The 15,421-nt window shown below is 39.7% G+C and overlaps 1 protein-coding gene across 9 annotated transcripts in view; it reads right to left on the reverse strand.

The window, feature by feature from the left end:
- Positions 1-15,421, reverse strand: part of snx14 (sorting nexin 14) — a 34,061-nt gene that overhangs the window by 10,009 nt on the left and 8,631 nt on the right. For 5 of the 9 annotated variants that reach the window (XM_061696026.1, XM_061696022.1, XM_061696021.1 and 2 more), the window contains 13 exons: positions 15,315-15,373; positions 13,822-13,971; positions 12,097-12,229; positions 10,569-10,755; positions 9,424-9,507; positions 9,186-9,286; positions 6,868-6,979; positions 6,613-6,653; positions 4,016-4,135; positions 3,002-3,125; positions 2,693-2,857; positions 1,611-1,706; positions 1,434-1,525 (listed from right to left, as the gene is read on the reverse strand). In XM_061696026.1, the coding sequence (XP_061552010.1) occupies positions 1,434-1,525; positions 1,611-1,706; positions 2,693-2,857; positions 3,002-3,125; positions 4,016-4,135; positions 6,613-6,653; positions 6,868-6,979; positions 9,186-9,286; positions 9,424-9,507; positions 10,569-10,755; positions 12,097-12,229; positions 13,822-13,971; positions 15,315-15,373 (1,464 nt within the window). Of the gene's footprint in view, positions 1-1,433; positions 1,526-1,610; positions 1,707-2,692; positions 2,858-3,001; positions 3,126-4,015; positions 4,136-6,612; positions 6,654-6,867; positions 6,980-9,185; positions 9,287-9,423; positions 9,508-10,568; positions 10,756-12,096; positions 12,230-13,821; positions 13,972-15,107; positions 15,135-15,314; positions 15,374-15,421 lie in introns of all 9 variants that reach the window. The other 4 variants (XM_061696028.1, XM_061696027.1, XM_061696030.1 and 1 more) reach the window with 2 other exon arrangements.

The following is a 15,421-nucleotide window of genomic DNA, read 5'->3' on the forward strand; positions in this document are numbered from 1 at the left end:
TCATGATGTGGGGGTGTTTTTCAGCTGCAGGGACAGGGAGACTGCTTGCAAGAGTGAAAATTTTAAGGCAGTCTGAATAATTTCCGTATCCACTGTAAATCATTTTTTTTTTGCTTTGTTCTGCATAATATGTTCCAGATGTTCTACATTTGAAATCCATCCACAAAAGCACAAATTATTTATCATAGTGTAAATCATGCAAAGAATTACAGTGGATTTTCCAATGTTGAACACAATTCTTTTGGGAATTTCCCCCAAAAAGTTCAAACATAAGTTAACCGCTGTATAATGAAATTAAGTAAAACACCTCACCCTTTGAAGACGCCTGACACTTAATGGAGAGGTAACAGAAAGGTCTTTATAGAGTGATATTGTCCCGTAGTGGTATCCTGTGTTCCTGTAATTAATAAGTGTTATGTATACTGTAATAAGATTACATCTCTCTATAAGTTCTATTTCCTGCTCTATAGTAATCATTACACACATCACTGTTCAACATCACTGGCACCTTTCAATGGTGGCATCACAAGTTTGTCGTTTAGATCAGAGGTGGACACATTTTTGTACTCAAAGGTCACATTTGATGTTTAAAATGTACAGATTTGCCAGGTCATTCGTAGATAGTTATAATGTGTAAGTAAAATATATTTTAAAATATATTTTTATAATAAAATAATCACTCATGTTTTCATCCTATTTATTATAATGAATTAACCAATGAATAAAATACATAAAAACTGTTAAATTGTAAATGTTTTATCTTACTATTTTGTATTTTACCATTTACAATAAATAATGCAACCAATTATTTAATACAATAAATACAAATGTTAAATGTATATGAAAAGTGTTTATTTTACTAATTAAAATTATTATTTACAAGAAATAAATTAACCAATTAATGTGATTAATTAATTTGGACAAAACTGAATAAATACATTTCATAAACCAATTTAATAATTTAAAAAACCTGCATAATTAATGCAAGAAATATTATATGACTTGATAATTCTCAATTCTCGGCAGGGCAGATTAAAGAAGAGAGCGGCCCATATGTTGGCTGCAGGCCATATTTTGCACACCCCCTGCTTGAGATGCTCACTTAGCGGAAGTCTGACAGTGTGCATGTGTTGACAGCTCAAGTTAGGTCATGTGTGATGACGTTTTGAATTCCACGTTTTGTTTTGTTGTGAGCATATTTTTGTGTTTGACATTGGAGCTTGCACTAAATTCTGATTATTATGGTTCGCTCTATTAAATGCAGACATTCCATTTTACGCAAACATATTCACATCCATGTAATAGCACACAGTATTTCCGACAGCTAAGTGAAGTCCATATTTCACCTTAACAGGAGAGGCTATTCAAGAGTGGAGTAGGCGGAGGAAGAGGACGTGAGGCAAGCATGCGATGGTGTGGGCGAGTGTTGTTACCTGCTTGTTGACAACTGGCTGCTGCAGCCCATCAAAGAGGAGACATATGCCTTCATACTTGGCCTCTTCACCGATACATTTCCCCAGAATGTCTGCAGATAAACGGCTTTTGAATTGGCAGCCAGCCTTTTAAACATCTTTGTGTCTAGTGAGGGGAAAACGCTGACAGGAAATTACCAGGAATGTATCTCATCATCTCTGCAAACGTCCTTTTTGCTCTCCTCTGCTTATCTTGAGCTGAGCGAGGTGGACTGCTCTCACAGAAAACAGCATCTAGGGAAGCAACCAGACATTTTTCCAGTATGTTTTTCCCTTTTTTTTTTTTAAATGTTTACACACCATATCCAGGGTCACAACCCTTTTTGAAACTGAGAGGTACTTCTTGTGTACTGATTAACGCAAAAGCACTTTGATAAACACTTCTGAAATAACACATTTGCTCAAAAGACCTTTAATTATATGTTAATATTTAAAATCAATTATATTCATCGATGAGAAGACACTGATCATGTTAATGATTGCCTAAAATAATTATAAACTATGATTGAATAAGGTAAGAAACAAAAATTAACACTTTATATTTCTATAATTCTCTGCAAATGTTTACATTTTCAAATGGTAACTTGGACAACATTTGTAAGAAATCACAATGTCCCATTTGTACAAGCCACTAATAGTGACTAACTGAGCTATTTCTACTACTAATGTGGTCTTGGGGGCAACGTGGTGCCTGCGGGTACTATGTTTGTGACCCCTGCGCTAATATAGGATGTATTTCTCAATGTATTTTTCTTTTCACTTTATAAAGTATTACATTTTTTAAAACACTCCCCTAATATTTTCCCTTAACATTTCCATTTTCTTGTGTGTGCAGAACATCGGTATTAATTTAGAGGTTGTTGACATTTTATCTTTTGATCACAGACACCAAATATTAGAATTGAAGAAGTGTTGATGAAAACTTACCCACTAAAGGTGAGCTAAATTTAGTTTTCATCCACTTATGTATTAAAATTTGAAATACATTGTGGTGATCCTGTGCAGTTCAAAGGAACCAAATTGTGTTTTTGGTCACAACTGACAATATCTGCAGAGAATTTGAAGCTTTTCTCTGCTAAGGTTTCAGATCTATATACCGGCCCATCTCATTAAACTAGAATATTGTTTACTGTTTGGTTACATACTGGTATTTATTTAAAATGTGAAATAAGCTCAAACTATTTTGTTGATGGACAGTATGAGATGTCACTGCAGCGCACCTCTCAGCAGGGTGATGAGGGAGACCAGGCGGTGCTCTTCCACCACATGGTTCAGTTTGTGTTGAAGGTAGTAATCAGTATAAGCCTCCAGTGTGTTCTTGAACAGGATCCTTCCACCCATCAACAAGTGGTGCAACCAGTCAGGAATGTGGAAGACGACTCGGCCTGCCAAATAACAGGGAAGCACAAGTAGTCATTTGCTAAAGCTGCTGAACTATCATGGATTAAAGAAGTTATGATTTTACACAGTGTTATATTTGTTATTTTGATTAAATATTACATGTGGATTCTGGGGATACATATACTTACCTACATACATTAAATAGTCGTACACCCCCTCCACAGTGAGGATTTCCATGAAGTAGTTCTGGTTGTGCCTCTTTTCTGCCATTTCAGACCTGTTTGCATTGTTTTTGAAGAGGTCGTTGAAGAGCTAAAGAAAATAAAAAGGGATTTATATGGTGATTTATTGGAGCTTCAGCAAATAGAATGGAAACGTTCAGTAAAAATTTCCTCACACTATAATGCTGAACTGCCTATCAATGGCATCCGGCCGAAATCGCCAATGTCTTAATTTTGTAAATTGTATATTTTTTCACAAATCTATACAAATGGTCAGTCCCCATGTGTGTGTTATTTTATTATTATTATATATTTTTTTACACATTATTGACCAACAAAGTGTTGAAAATTTCTCTCTTTTATGATTGCAATGTTAATGTCTGGCGGCACGTTGGACGACTGGTTAGAGCGTCTGCGTCACAGTTCTGAGGACCGGGGTTCAATCCCCGGCCCAGCCTGTGTGGAGTTTGCATGTTCTCCCCGTGCCTGCGTGGGTTTTCTCTGGGCACTCCGTTTTCCTCCCACATCCCCAAAAAAACATGCATGGTAAGTTAATTGAATACACTTAAATTCCCCGTAGGTGTGAATGGTTGTTTGTTTGTATGTGCCCCGCGATTGGCTGGCAACCAGTTCAGGGTGTACCCCGCCTCCTGCCCGATGATAGCTGGGATTGGCTCAACAAGAGTTTTTTTGTTTCCTGAAAAGCAATGGTTTTGGAGAAACAAGCAGGGATCTCGTTTGATGTGTGTCCCGCGTCCTCCTTTTCCTTTCAGCTTGTCCCGCCAAAGCGTGTCATCCTTTTCCATTTAGGCCTATCCGGCTTATTCTTTTCTGCTAAATTAATTACATTTTCCAATTTATTTGACCAATATACGTGACATGTATATTTATGTAAAGTATTTCTTCAAATACTGAGATCCTCTCTCAAAGCATTTTGACTCTATGTGAATTGCTTGGTTTATGAAAGAAAACATTGCGAACCTTCTTATCGTTTTCTGAGGTGGGGCTCAGGATGGTGAGCTCAGGGCGGCTGGGTTTGGGTTTGGGTGACTCACAAGAGTTGAAGTAGGACTGAATGAACAGCTCAAGATGCTGTCCTTTCTAATGGAGAAAAAGCACAGCAGACAGTTACAAAATGAATTCCTCTTGCTGGTGACTATGACCAACAGACATGTTTTGGCTGGTGCCCTGATTAATTTTGAGAGTTCAATTAATTTTTAATTTTTTTTTTCATCCCAGTCATTATCCACAACAAAATTCCCAGCAGCAGCGTGGATGTGCAGATGCTTCATGTTAATCGTGGTAAATAAGTAAATCGCAAGTCTAAATTGTTTTAAAAACGAGTCATGACAGCAACAGAGAAAGCATGAAGGGATGGACCTCTTGGCACACATTCCAAATATTTAGGAAGCCAATCATGGGCCAACTTTTTTTATTTGCTGTTGGGGTGTTGGATCCTTTAACCTAAACATGAACTCTTCATAAACATGAGTCATGTTAAAACATACAGTTTACTTTCAACGTTTAAAAGACGGTGATGGAGTTTAAGTCCAGTAATCGTAGATCTTTTTTTTTTTTTTTTTTTAATTAAAACTCATAATACAGGCATTATTAGTAAAGGTATTATTCAGTGTTTTGTATGCACTATTAAATGTTAGCAGTCGAACATAAGGTGAATAAAGGCAAATAAAGTGATTGGTAAGATGTGATTAAAATACACACACACGATCCTGATTTTCCAAGAGTTTAATAGGATCTAGGAGTTAGCTTGAAAAGCAATGGACTGTGAACAACACCTATTTTTGGCACAATTTAACAAAGATCCCTATTTTATTATTATTATTATTATCTATTTTATGTGACCTAACCATGATCCACTCATTTCCCCTCCGGCTATCTTGACGTTAGGGGAAAAAAGTGCTTTTGTCGCGAATATTCTCAGTTAACAATTTTTCTTCTAAACCAGTGGTTCTTAACCGGGGTTCGATCATACCCCAAGGGTTCGGTGAAGGTCAAGACACACACAGTGTGTGCATGTGTCCGTCCATAAAGGCCTTTTCACACCCCACTTAGCAGGGCACAGCATGCGCTGAGCGAACCCATTCATTTTGTAAGTGCTTTGAGGGGGCAACGACAGAAATGAGGGCGTTCGCCATTGTGATGCAGCTTCGGAGTTGAACATTATTCAACTCAAGGTTGCTGTGACATCAGACGGCACAGGAGAGGGGCCGCCACAGTGATTTCAACCAGCGGGAAAAGCCCTCTGTTGTGTGTATGAATTGGGGGGGGGGGGGGACTGCTAGTGTATTTCCAACAGACACAACTGCAGGGGAAGTAAGTTTATCTAGTCGACCTGTAAAATATAATACACATATAAGAACCATGTGGACAAGTGTTGATTGTGGACAAGTGTTGAGAATTAGCACTCATGCTAAAAGACTTAAAGCAATGCATCTGGTTTGTCCAATGTTCTTGTGATTCCCATATTAAATAATGTTTCAGAAATATATTACAACATAAACCTGTGTTACTCCACATTGTAATATGTTTGTGGATGATGTACCATGGAAAAAAGGTCTGACTGCAACCAAATAGCTATCTAATTACACATAAGTTAACAAAATGTCTTTTAAACTTTCCCATAAATTGTATCCAGTTAAAACTTAAATAGAAATGAGATTTAATAAGAAAGATATTGATGTGAACTGTAGCTTTTGTGATGAATGCCCTGAAATGGTTGTTTACCTATTTTGGTACTGTCCATCTGTTAATTGTTCTTGGCAGAAACTGTGATTTTATTGACAATAACATTCAAAGGAATGTTGTGCTCGCTTGGAAAAATTTATTGTTTGCCCTCTTTGAAGATAATATTTTTTTTAAAAGATAAATTTTGGTCACTTAATAAATCTTGTATTGTTGATGTCAAAATATCACATTTATTGTTGTAAATATCTTGGAAGCAAGCCATGCTTTACTGCTTTTCAAAACAAATTGAGAGAACTGTCTCTGACAAACAAAAGTCTCTGAAAACCATTGCACTCCTTATATAAACCTTCACGCCGCTAGCATCATACTGTATGAAGCAAACTTTTTCTAGCAAATTAATTTTTACTCTTAATTTGTTAATCTTTTTCTTCAATAACTTTTCTTCTTGTCTTAATTGTTGCATGATCCTTATGCTGTGATAGGTTTTTCACTCTATGACCACTTGTATTTTAAATAGTCATACATTGCAATAAATATTAAATAATTAAGTATTATTATTAACTGTGGGGAAATCATCCATTCTACTTTCTGGTAGGCCACTAACCAATTACTTCCAAATACGGGCAAGTTTGCACTGGAGCGCTGTTGGGCCTGTGGAAGCCGTAGAAAATAAAGTCTGGACACTGTTAAAACTCACCACACTTTTCCGCTTTAGTTAAAACCACACCACATGGTCACATCCCAGTGTTTGGTAAATGCACATATGAAACTTGTGGGATTCAGTTCCTCCAACAAGTTTAAGAACCACTGTTCTAAACTCTCACGAGAACAAATTGCACACACACATACACCACTAGGAATGTATCACTCACCTCTTTGATGAGTTTGCTGGGGACTGACTTAATGATTTTCCCTGTAAAACAAGCATAATTATTCATAGTGATGAAGGATCATGTTGTGCCGTGACGTTTGGCTCTATCTGGGGTCACAAATATATTTTCAACTCAACGTCAGGTTGATCAAACACATGTTTCTAACACAGTCCCCTGCTCAAAAAATCCCTTTCACTGGACTTCAGTCACATTCTCGTCTTCTTGTCCACACGCAGAGTCTGCCTCATACTGTACCAAGGTTCACATCAGGCAGCATCTTGTCCAAGAACTGAGACTCCACACTGTGCGGAGACAGGAAGTCGGCAAGAAGTTGGCTGTTGCTCAGCTCAGGGTGTTGCAGGAGCTTCTGCACAGTAAACATGTGAAAGGAAATCTTCAGTCAGAGCATGAGCAATACTATAAACTAAACTTTTAGTAGGATGCTACAGGAAATTCCAAAGGAAACGCATAACAGATCACCCAATTTTGTAATCCATCCATCCAGAAATCAATTTTCTGTACCGCTGTTGGAATGTCTGCGAGTTCTAGTTTGCATTGATCGGTAGCGCCTACCTGAGGGGAGGAGCTGGAAGAGCTGGTGACCAGGATGTGGAGGGTCTGTGAGGGATTTGCACGCTCTTGTCTTAGTCCTGGGAGTGTGCAAGTCCTCAAGGGTGGGTAGGGGGGTACCGACAATCCTTTCAGCAGTTTTGATTGTCCGTTGCAGTCGGAGTTTGTCCTTTTTTGTAGCAGCACCAAACCAGACTGTGATGGAAAAACACAGGACTGATTCGATGACCGCTGTGTAGAACTGCCTCAGCAGCTCCTGTTTCAGGCCGTGCTTTCTCAGAAGCCGCAGGAAGTACATCCTCTGCTGTTCCTTTTTGAGGACAGAGTTGATGTTGATTGCCCACTTCAGGTCCTGAGAGACTGTAATTCCCAGGAACTTGAAGGTCTCGACAGTTGACACAAGACAGTTGGACAGCGTGAGGGGCAGCTGTGGCGAAAGATGCCTCCTGAAGTCCACGATCATCTCTACAGTCTTGAGCGTGTTCAGCTGCAAGTTGTGTCGGCCGCACCACAGCTCCAGCCACTCCACTTCCTGTCGATATGCAGACTCGTCCCCGTCCTTGATGAGGCCGATGACAGGTGTCATGTGCAAACTTCAGTGCAGTCGTTCATGTAGAAAGAGAAGAGCAGCGGAGAGAGGACACAACCTTGGGGCGCCCCAGTGCTGATGCTCCATGTGGATGAGGTGGTCTCTCCCAGCCTCACCTGCTGTGTCCTGCCCGTCAGGAAGCTGTAAATCCACTGGCAGATGGCAGGTGAGACGCTGAGCTGGAGAAGCTTGGAGGAAAGGAGTTCAGGGATGATGGTGTTGAACGCTGCACTGAAGTCCACAAACAGGATCCTCGCGTAGGTCCCTGCACTGTCGAGGTGTTCTAGGATGAAGTGCAGTCCCATGTTGACTGCATCATCCGCAGACCTGTTCGCTTGGTAGGTAAACTGCAGGGGGTCTAGCAGGGAACCTTTGACGCTCTTGAGGTGGTCCAGCACGAGACGTTCAAAGGACTTCATAACCACAGATGTCAAGGCGACAGTGTTATGTTTTCTCTTTAACAAAAATCGTTTTCTGTCCAACACATCTGGTATTAGTGAGTGAGGTAATTGCTGAAAGGCCATGAACCAGTGGGGATGTGAATTTTGTCTCCCTTCCACAAAAACAAACAAAAACAAAAAAAATAAATGTTCTCAAATTATTTATAAATGTGCTGGGCGTCAAATCCCGGCCCCGCCTGTGTGGAGTTTGCATGTTCTCTCCGTGCCTGGGTGGGTTTTCTCCGGGCACTCCGGTTTCCTCCCACATCCCAAAAACATGCATGGTAGGTTGTTTGAAGACTATAAATTGAACGTGGTATGAATGTGAGTGTGAATGGTTGTTTGTTTCTATGTGCCCTGCGATTGGCTGGCGACTGGTTCAGGGTGTAACCCGTCTCCTGCCCAAAGACAGCTGTGATAGGCTCCAGCAGCCCACGACCCTTGTGAGGATAAGCGGTAAAGAAAATGGATGGATGGATGGATGGATTTATAAATGTGTCCTTGTGGCTTGTTACCATGAAATTGCTTCTTGTCCTGACAAACTATGGTTTCCATGTACCTAGGAGAACATTCTCACTTAATAAAAATTCTAACATTTCCACAGGTTATCTGCATTAAAGTGATAGTGTGCTCCAGTGGTTCAAAACTGAGAGCTTCTTAGACAACACTGCCCTCTGACAGTCCACAGTGCTTCCCACTTAAAATGTCTATTAGTACCAAGCACATTTAGCTGTGTTTGGAGTGGGAGGAACTGGAATCAACAGAAATGACTGCTTCATCTGTATGTCATTGTTACCCTGTAATGCCAAAATTAAGTTGGCTCAGAGTGACAGAACTGTGAAATAGTGCTTAGCTAGACAGTGGAACAGACTACAAAGCAATGCATTTACTTGACACTAATACGAGTCCAAATTCAGCAAGCTTTTTCGAACCCGTCTAATGGAATTCATCAGCCGATAGCTTAAGACACCCACCTGAAGATACTCCTGAAACTCCTCTCTCTTGGATGTGAGGAATTCATAATTTTTGGGGCCAATGATTCTCTTGGAAGGCAACTGTGCGTCGGGAAACGAACCTGGAGGTTGAGAATTTCAAGAGAAATGTATACTTCACTCCAACAGGAATATTAGTTGTGAGTCGTGATTACGGGTCACCAACATGGTGCACTGTTTTAGACAATGCATAATGCAGCTCTGCAAAAACAAAACCTACCGTGGAATTCGGTTAGCTTTGACTCAAGAACATAGAACTCCAGATATCTCCTGTATACAGACCAGTGCTCGGTCTCGTGACCCACTGTGGTAAAACACAAAGAGAAAAAAACAAAGGGCCTTATTTACTAATGGTCTGCACATGCAAAAAAAATAGCGCAATCTCAATTCCTCATGTAATCAAATTTAGAGGCTGATCTACTCGCGCATTTCGGGTGAAGTATTTCCAAATAGCTTCATTTAGCACCCACAATTTCATTTATCAAACCTGAGATAAATTGCAATGGCTGATTTGGGATCTTTAAATACCACGTCTGAAAGACAGGTGCAAACAGCACCACTCTACATAACCATGACCGGGAGGGCACAGGGAAAATGGGAGTCGGCTGACTCTCTGCTTGAGTAAATATTTTTGAAATGCTGTGAACAAAGATTATTGCGACAAATCATCTATTTAGCATGCAAGTTTGGAGCTTTTGAATGATCTAAGGGCTGACTTGGAGCAAGTTGCCTCTGACAAAACTCCTTGCAACTCTGCATTTCCTTGCGTCTGGGTCATGTCAGCATGCTATGACAATTGTCTGATGCCATCCTCTCCCAGAGCAGTTGGGCACTAGGAACGAGTTAAATCAGACAAAACATAGCTTATACGTTTGCTGACTTCTCCAAAATTATTGAGCGTAATTTATTTTCTGTAAGTCAGTAATATAGTTCTTTATCTTCCACGCGCACCTCCAATTTCATCACTTCAAACTTGATTCTAACCAATGTTCCATGGTGAAAACCAGCATGACCTAAAGCGCATAACCCACTTTTAAATATGCGTAGTCTGTTAGAGGGAACATGTAATTTAGCACCCGCTATTTGTGATCTGAGTAAATCAGGCCCTAAGACTTCAACAAGCTACAAACTCATGGACAGTTTAAAACTGAAAATAGTTGTACCCCTCCCCTTTGCAGCTGTAGCTTCCACTTTTCTGGGAATACTTAGAATATTAGAAGATATTGGTATATTGCATGTGGGAAATGATTGTCCAGACTGAAGACTTGAAGTTGCTTCACAGGGTGCAGCATAGAGTTTTCCAATATACTGTAAATTTGTGTTGAAACAATAGGGATAAAGCAAGAGAGTCTCACTCTGCTTTACCTGCTTTCCGGTCATTCCGCTCCACGTCAATGCAGAACACCGGAATCCTCTCCCTCTTCACGTCGTCATCATAGAAATCAATGTAAGGGATGGTGATGTTCCATGCGGACAGGTTCCGTGGGGTACTGGGAGTGGAGGCCGCCTCCATCGGAGAGTCATCCTCCACCACCATCATGGCTTCCTCCACCTAGAATGTAAGAAAGTGAGGGAGGTTTCGGTCTCATACACACTATGGCAAATTACTTATTTTATGGTGTGAAGAAAAAATTTCACATGTAATTCATGCCCATATATGTCTTATACTGTATGCTGTGTTTCTATTTTAATTCATTTACTTCACTTGAGCTTCCGTTTATTTAAATCAAAACAAATGAATTTTCCATGTGTTCAACAATCTTCCTAATCTGTAATCACTAAACAAAGAGCAGGGAACGTTTTGGCAACATTTGACAGCAAATAAGGGAAATGTAATGGAAAACACAGGATATCCCCTGACTGTAGTGGAGGAAAGATCATACGTGAAGGAGCATTTCTCAACTGGACTGTCGCAGACCTGTTCTGGGTGGGTCGCGAACAGAAAAAAATTAATACAAATTGATTTAACATGCATTCGATGTTGGACTTCTATTTTGAAATGTATTCACCGGAAAAGTTAGCGACTGAGCCTAAGAAATTGCTACAAGTACTTGTAGTTACCCAAACCACAAGCATAAATATGAGTAGTGGTGTTTAAAATGTTTGTACATTGAGGATAAAATGGGACAGAAATCCCAGTGTTCGATACGTAATTACATTTGTTTTATACACTTTTATAAATGCAGTTTATAATGCAGTTGTCATGATGCAGTTCAATATCTATTTAACAAATATATTAAATAGCTTTCTGTTAGTCATTTATCTTTAGCATTAATGATTTTATGCAAGTGTGATGGTTAATTTGGCTTTATTACTCAGTTCTTTCAGTTTGCTCTGAACTGCATGGTCAGCATTGTAATGAAACATCTAATGAGCTCTCTGACAGGAGACTGGGATGTAGTATTGCGAAATGACTGATTGTGATTCCCCACCACTGTGCTGCAGCAGATTAGCGTGCCCTGAGAGATCATCAGGTGTGTAATGGGGAAATTATGATCTACAAATAATGTATCTTTGTGCATTTATCTATGCTAGCAATGTATAGTGACAGGCATAACAATTAAATGCTCTTCCACTATATGGCAGAAAGTACAATTAACCTGTGTATACACCTGTTGCCATTCATACAACAGAATAATTTTGTGTTCAATTAAACAGGAGCAGATTTCTCACTGAGTTGGTAAATTTGTGGGTATATTCAGACGTGGTAATAATTATTTCAGTAGGCTACAATGTATTAATTTGTATGGCATTTTTATTTGGTGGTGTGCTGTTAAATCTTTCTGATGTAAAATGTGTGCCTTGCCTCAGTGAAGGTTGGGAAGATTACATTTACTTTAATCTATCCTAAATTATGCAAAGATGGGTGATTGTATGTTTGGCTTTGCCTCACCAAATCATCCTCTCCCTCCACCAGCCCATAAACTGGCAACATGGCTCCCTCCATGGTTGTGCTCTTGAAAACGCCCTTGATCTTGCTGCCTATGCGGCTGATCCCAAAGGACTCGCCTCTCTTTGACGTGCTCCTGCAATGGCCAAAGGAGGAGGGGGGTTATTAAACTGTGCTTAATTGAAGAGATGTGCTTGGCTTCAGAGAAAAAAGCCCAGGCAGCTTAACAAAATGACAGAGAAGGAATTGTAGCACAAAGCGAGGGAGGGAAGCACTTGCACACTGCAGCGTATTATCACTGCACATCGGGGGGAAAAAGATGAGGAAGCCAGACCAAAACCACAGCACATTCATGGAATGTAAATGTCTTAAATCGGTTACCATGGGAACGAAAGCAAATAAAGCAAAGAGCAATTCATCAGCAGATGTCTTGGTTAACTAGAAAACACCAGAGAGGCAATAACCAATTGCCGACAGAGAGCTGACAAACACATAAAGAAGATCTTTGTGTCTGGCTACATCAAGCATCTTGAAAAGGTTCTCATTTAAAATCAATAGACATCTTGCTATGAACATTTCTCGTTAAAAATATCTGACTGGTAGAAAAATGATCAGCAATTTAATCTTTGGAGATACTTAAGCCCTCATTCAAAATACATTACAATTCTTGCTATGAAATGGGACAATAATCTTGTACCTGTAAATCATGGAGAAAACATGTTTTCTCTGTTTCAAACATGTAGGCAACAAAAAGTACCAATTGATCTGACCTTTGACCTCAGCTAGGTCAGACATCCTGGGTTGACGACTATTTAAAATCAAATAGGATCTTGCTTTGAGAGACCAAAAAGCCTTGAAGATTGAAAATCCATTAATCACAGCACCCTGGGGAGCACTAGTTAAGAACATCTGTTTAAAGCTGTGCCCAGAAAAGTGGTGGTTTTAAAAAAAAAAAAAAAAAAAAAAAACCCTTAAAGCTGTAAGATTGGTTCAAATATTTCAAATCAATAGGGTTTTTACATTGACACAGCACAACAAATAATCCTGAAAGTTAGAAAACAGTTTAAAGATGTGCCCGGGAGAGCGTTGGTAAGGAACATGTCCTAACAAACCAGAGCTTCCTCAAACATCTTAGGTTGGAAACCTTAGTTCTTGCTTTGACAGAAGTATTAATCCTGAAAGTTCCAAATGTGACATTTGGCTGCCATCATACCAACATCCTGGACAATTATTCTTTAAATTAGTGGGGGTTTTGCTTTGGCAAAACAATAATTCTTATTCTGGGTTGAAAACCGTTTTGAGGCTGTGCCCAGCAGAGTGTAGTAAAGGAAAATGTCCCAAAATATCTGACAAGGGTTGTATATCTAATAAAGCCTAAACATTTGAAGAACATCTGTTAGGATTTGTGATGTGTAGAGTGCTGAAAAGATACCAAAAACAGAACACAGAAGTCTCCTGCTGCCAAGTAGTCCTATCGTTTAATTCGGACCACAAGGACCATATTCAAGTTGTACGTGTAGCACAGACACACAACATTATAGGTGCTCTTTGGGAGTTAACTTTCTAGGAAATGACAATAAATTGATAGTAAGGATACAAATAAGAAGGTTGGCTACATGCTGCTGTTTGGGTAAGGGTGGCATGGGGGTTGCTACACTGGGAAGGCAAAGTGGACAGCATGACATCACACTGAACCACAGCTGGCGGTATGGATGGACCCTGACTTACTTGGGTGATAAGGAGAGGCGGTGGGATAGTGAGCCGTATGGAAAAGTTGTTAACGTGGGCTGGGCATGGAGGGAGTTAAAAGAAGCGGGTGAAGAGCTGCCAGAGGTGGTGAACTGTGCGGAGGGGGACTCGGGGCCCCAGTCCCAGGAACTATAAGCAGAACAGGGTTATGTCCCCAAGGACAAAAAAAGAGGAGAGGATGGATCATACCAAGGCAGGAAGCATGGCGGTGAGAGAATCAGAGTGCACACACACACACAGCATGGCGTGGCAATAGGAGCCCATACATGCCACATTCGATGAAATAATGTTAGGACAGAGAGCCTGAGTGGATGATGTGAGAGAGCCTGAGTGGATGATGTGATGTCAGTTCAGTCTCCGTCATGCTTCCGTGTTAAAATGAAGTGTGAGTGTCTCTTCTGCTTTGAAAACTGCCTTCGTAACAAAGGACCAAAACATAACACAAAACGCCAATATCTGATATTCTCACATTCCAATTATACTTTTTAAACTGTAATTTCTGACGTGATCAAACCACAGTGAAAATCTCAACAACTTAAAAATAATAAAAACTGACATTTTACTTGTACAATCTAATGAGATCCATATAACCACATTTAAATAAAAAAAACTAACTTTACAATGATAATAATGCAACATTCTGACACTAATAGAAGGTTATTAATTTAACAATGTTTATTATTGTGGTTGTAGTTTGTACAACTTTAATGTAAAAATACTTTAAAAAATAAACACCATTTAGGTGTTTTGATTTTCTTTGGTTGCCTTATGTGCCTAAATCATGGGAAAATGACAATGGCAATTCTACATCACTGCAAACTAAAATATATTATAATTTTATTGGTAATTAATACTACTTAAAATCTCCAGTGTCAATCAAAACACTAACATTCTTTGCACTTCCGAGACCGCTTTTGTATTAAGCGCTCATTCAATTACAATGGTGAACCTAATTAAGAGTCAAGTGAGAGTAAATTATGTATTTTAATTGGCCAGACTCTTGATTGAGCTGAATTTTGTTTTGTTTACAGGCTCTCCCATTTGTATTTACAGCACAAATACCAAAGGAAGCACATATTTAGGGGTTTGATTAGCAGAAAAGTAATTACTGTACTATTACAATAATGCTAATTGGCTTCCTTTTGGAAGGTCAGGCAATGATGAAACTGTTAAAAAGGCAGCCTCCTCTTGTGTAGAAGAGTCAAGCGAGAATGGCATGTCAGCCAGCCACTGTTTGGATCAGGACACTGACGCCTTGTACTCACCGGATGTCATCCATACTGATGCTATTTCTAGAACAATATGCATAATGAGTTAGTGGCAGGGCCCGGGGCCACATACGCACCCCACCTTGTGACAGACAGAAACCATCACTTAAGTCACTTTGCTGATTTGACTAACAAATGGCTAGCTCAATTCTGTTGCATTCCTCCTTTTCTTTCGGCGCGCACACGTAATAGAATGACACTTACCTGCTCATTTTGGAATTCCTGGCAGGGGATTCAGCCCCCCTCAGAAGCTGGCGAAAGTACTACAGAAGGGCAAAAAAACAAAAAGAGAGAAAACAAATGCATGTCTC

Source organism: Phycodurus eques, chromosome 14, assembly GCF_024500275.1.
Source record: "Phycodurus eques isolate BA_2022a chromosome 14, UOR_Pequ_1.1, whole genome shotgun sequence".
NCBI classification, from domain to species: Eukaryota; Metazoa; Chordata; class Actinopteri; order Syngnathiformes; family Syngnathidae; genus Phycodurus; species Phycodurus eques.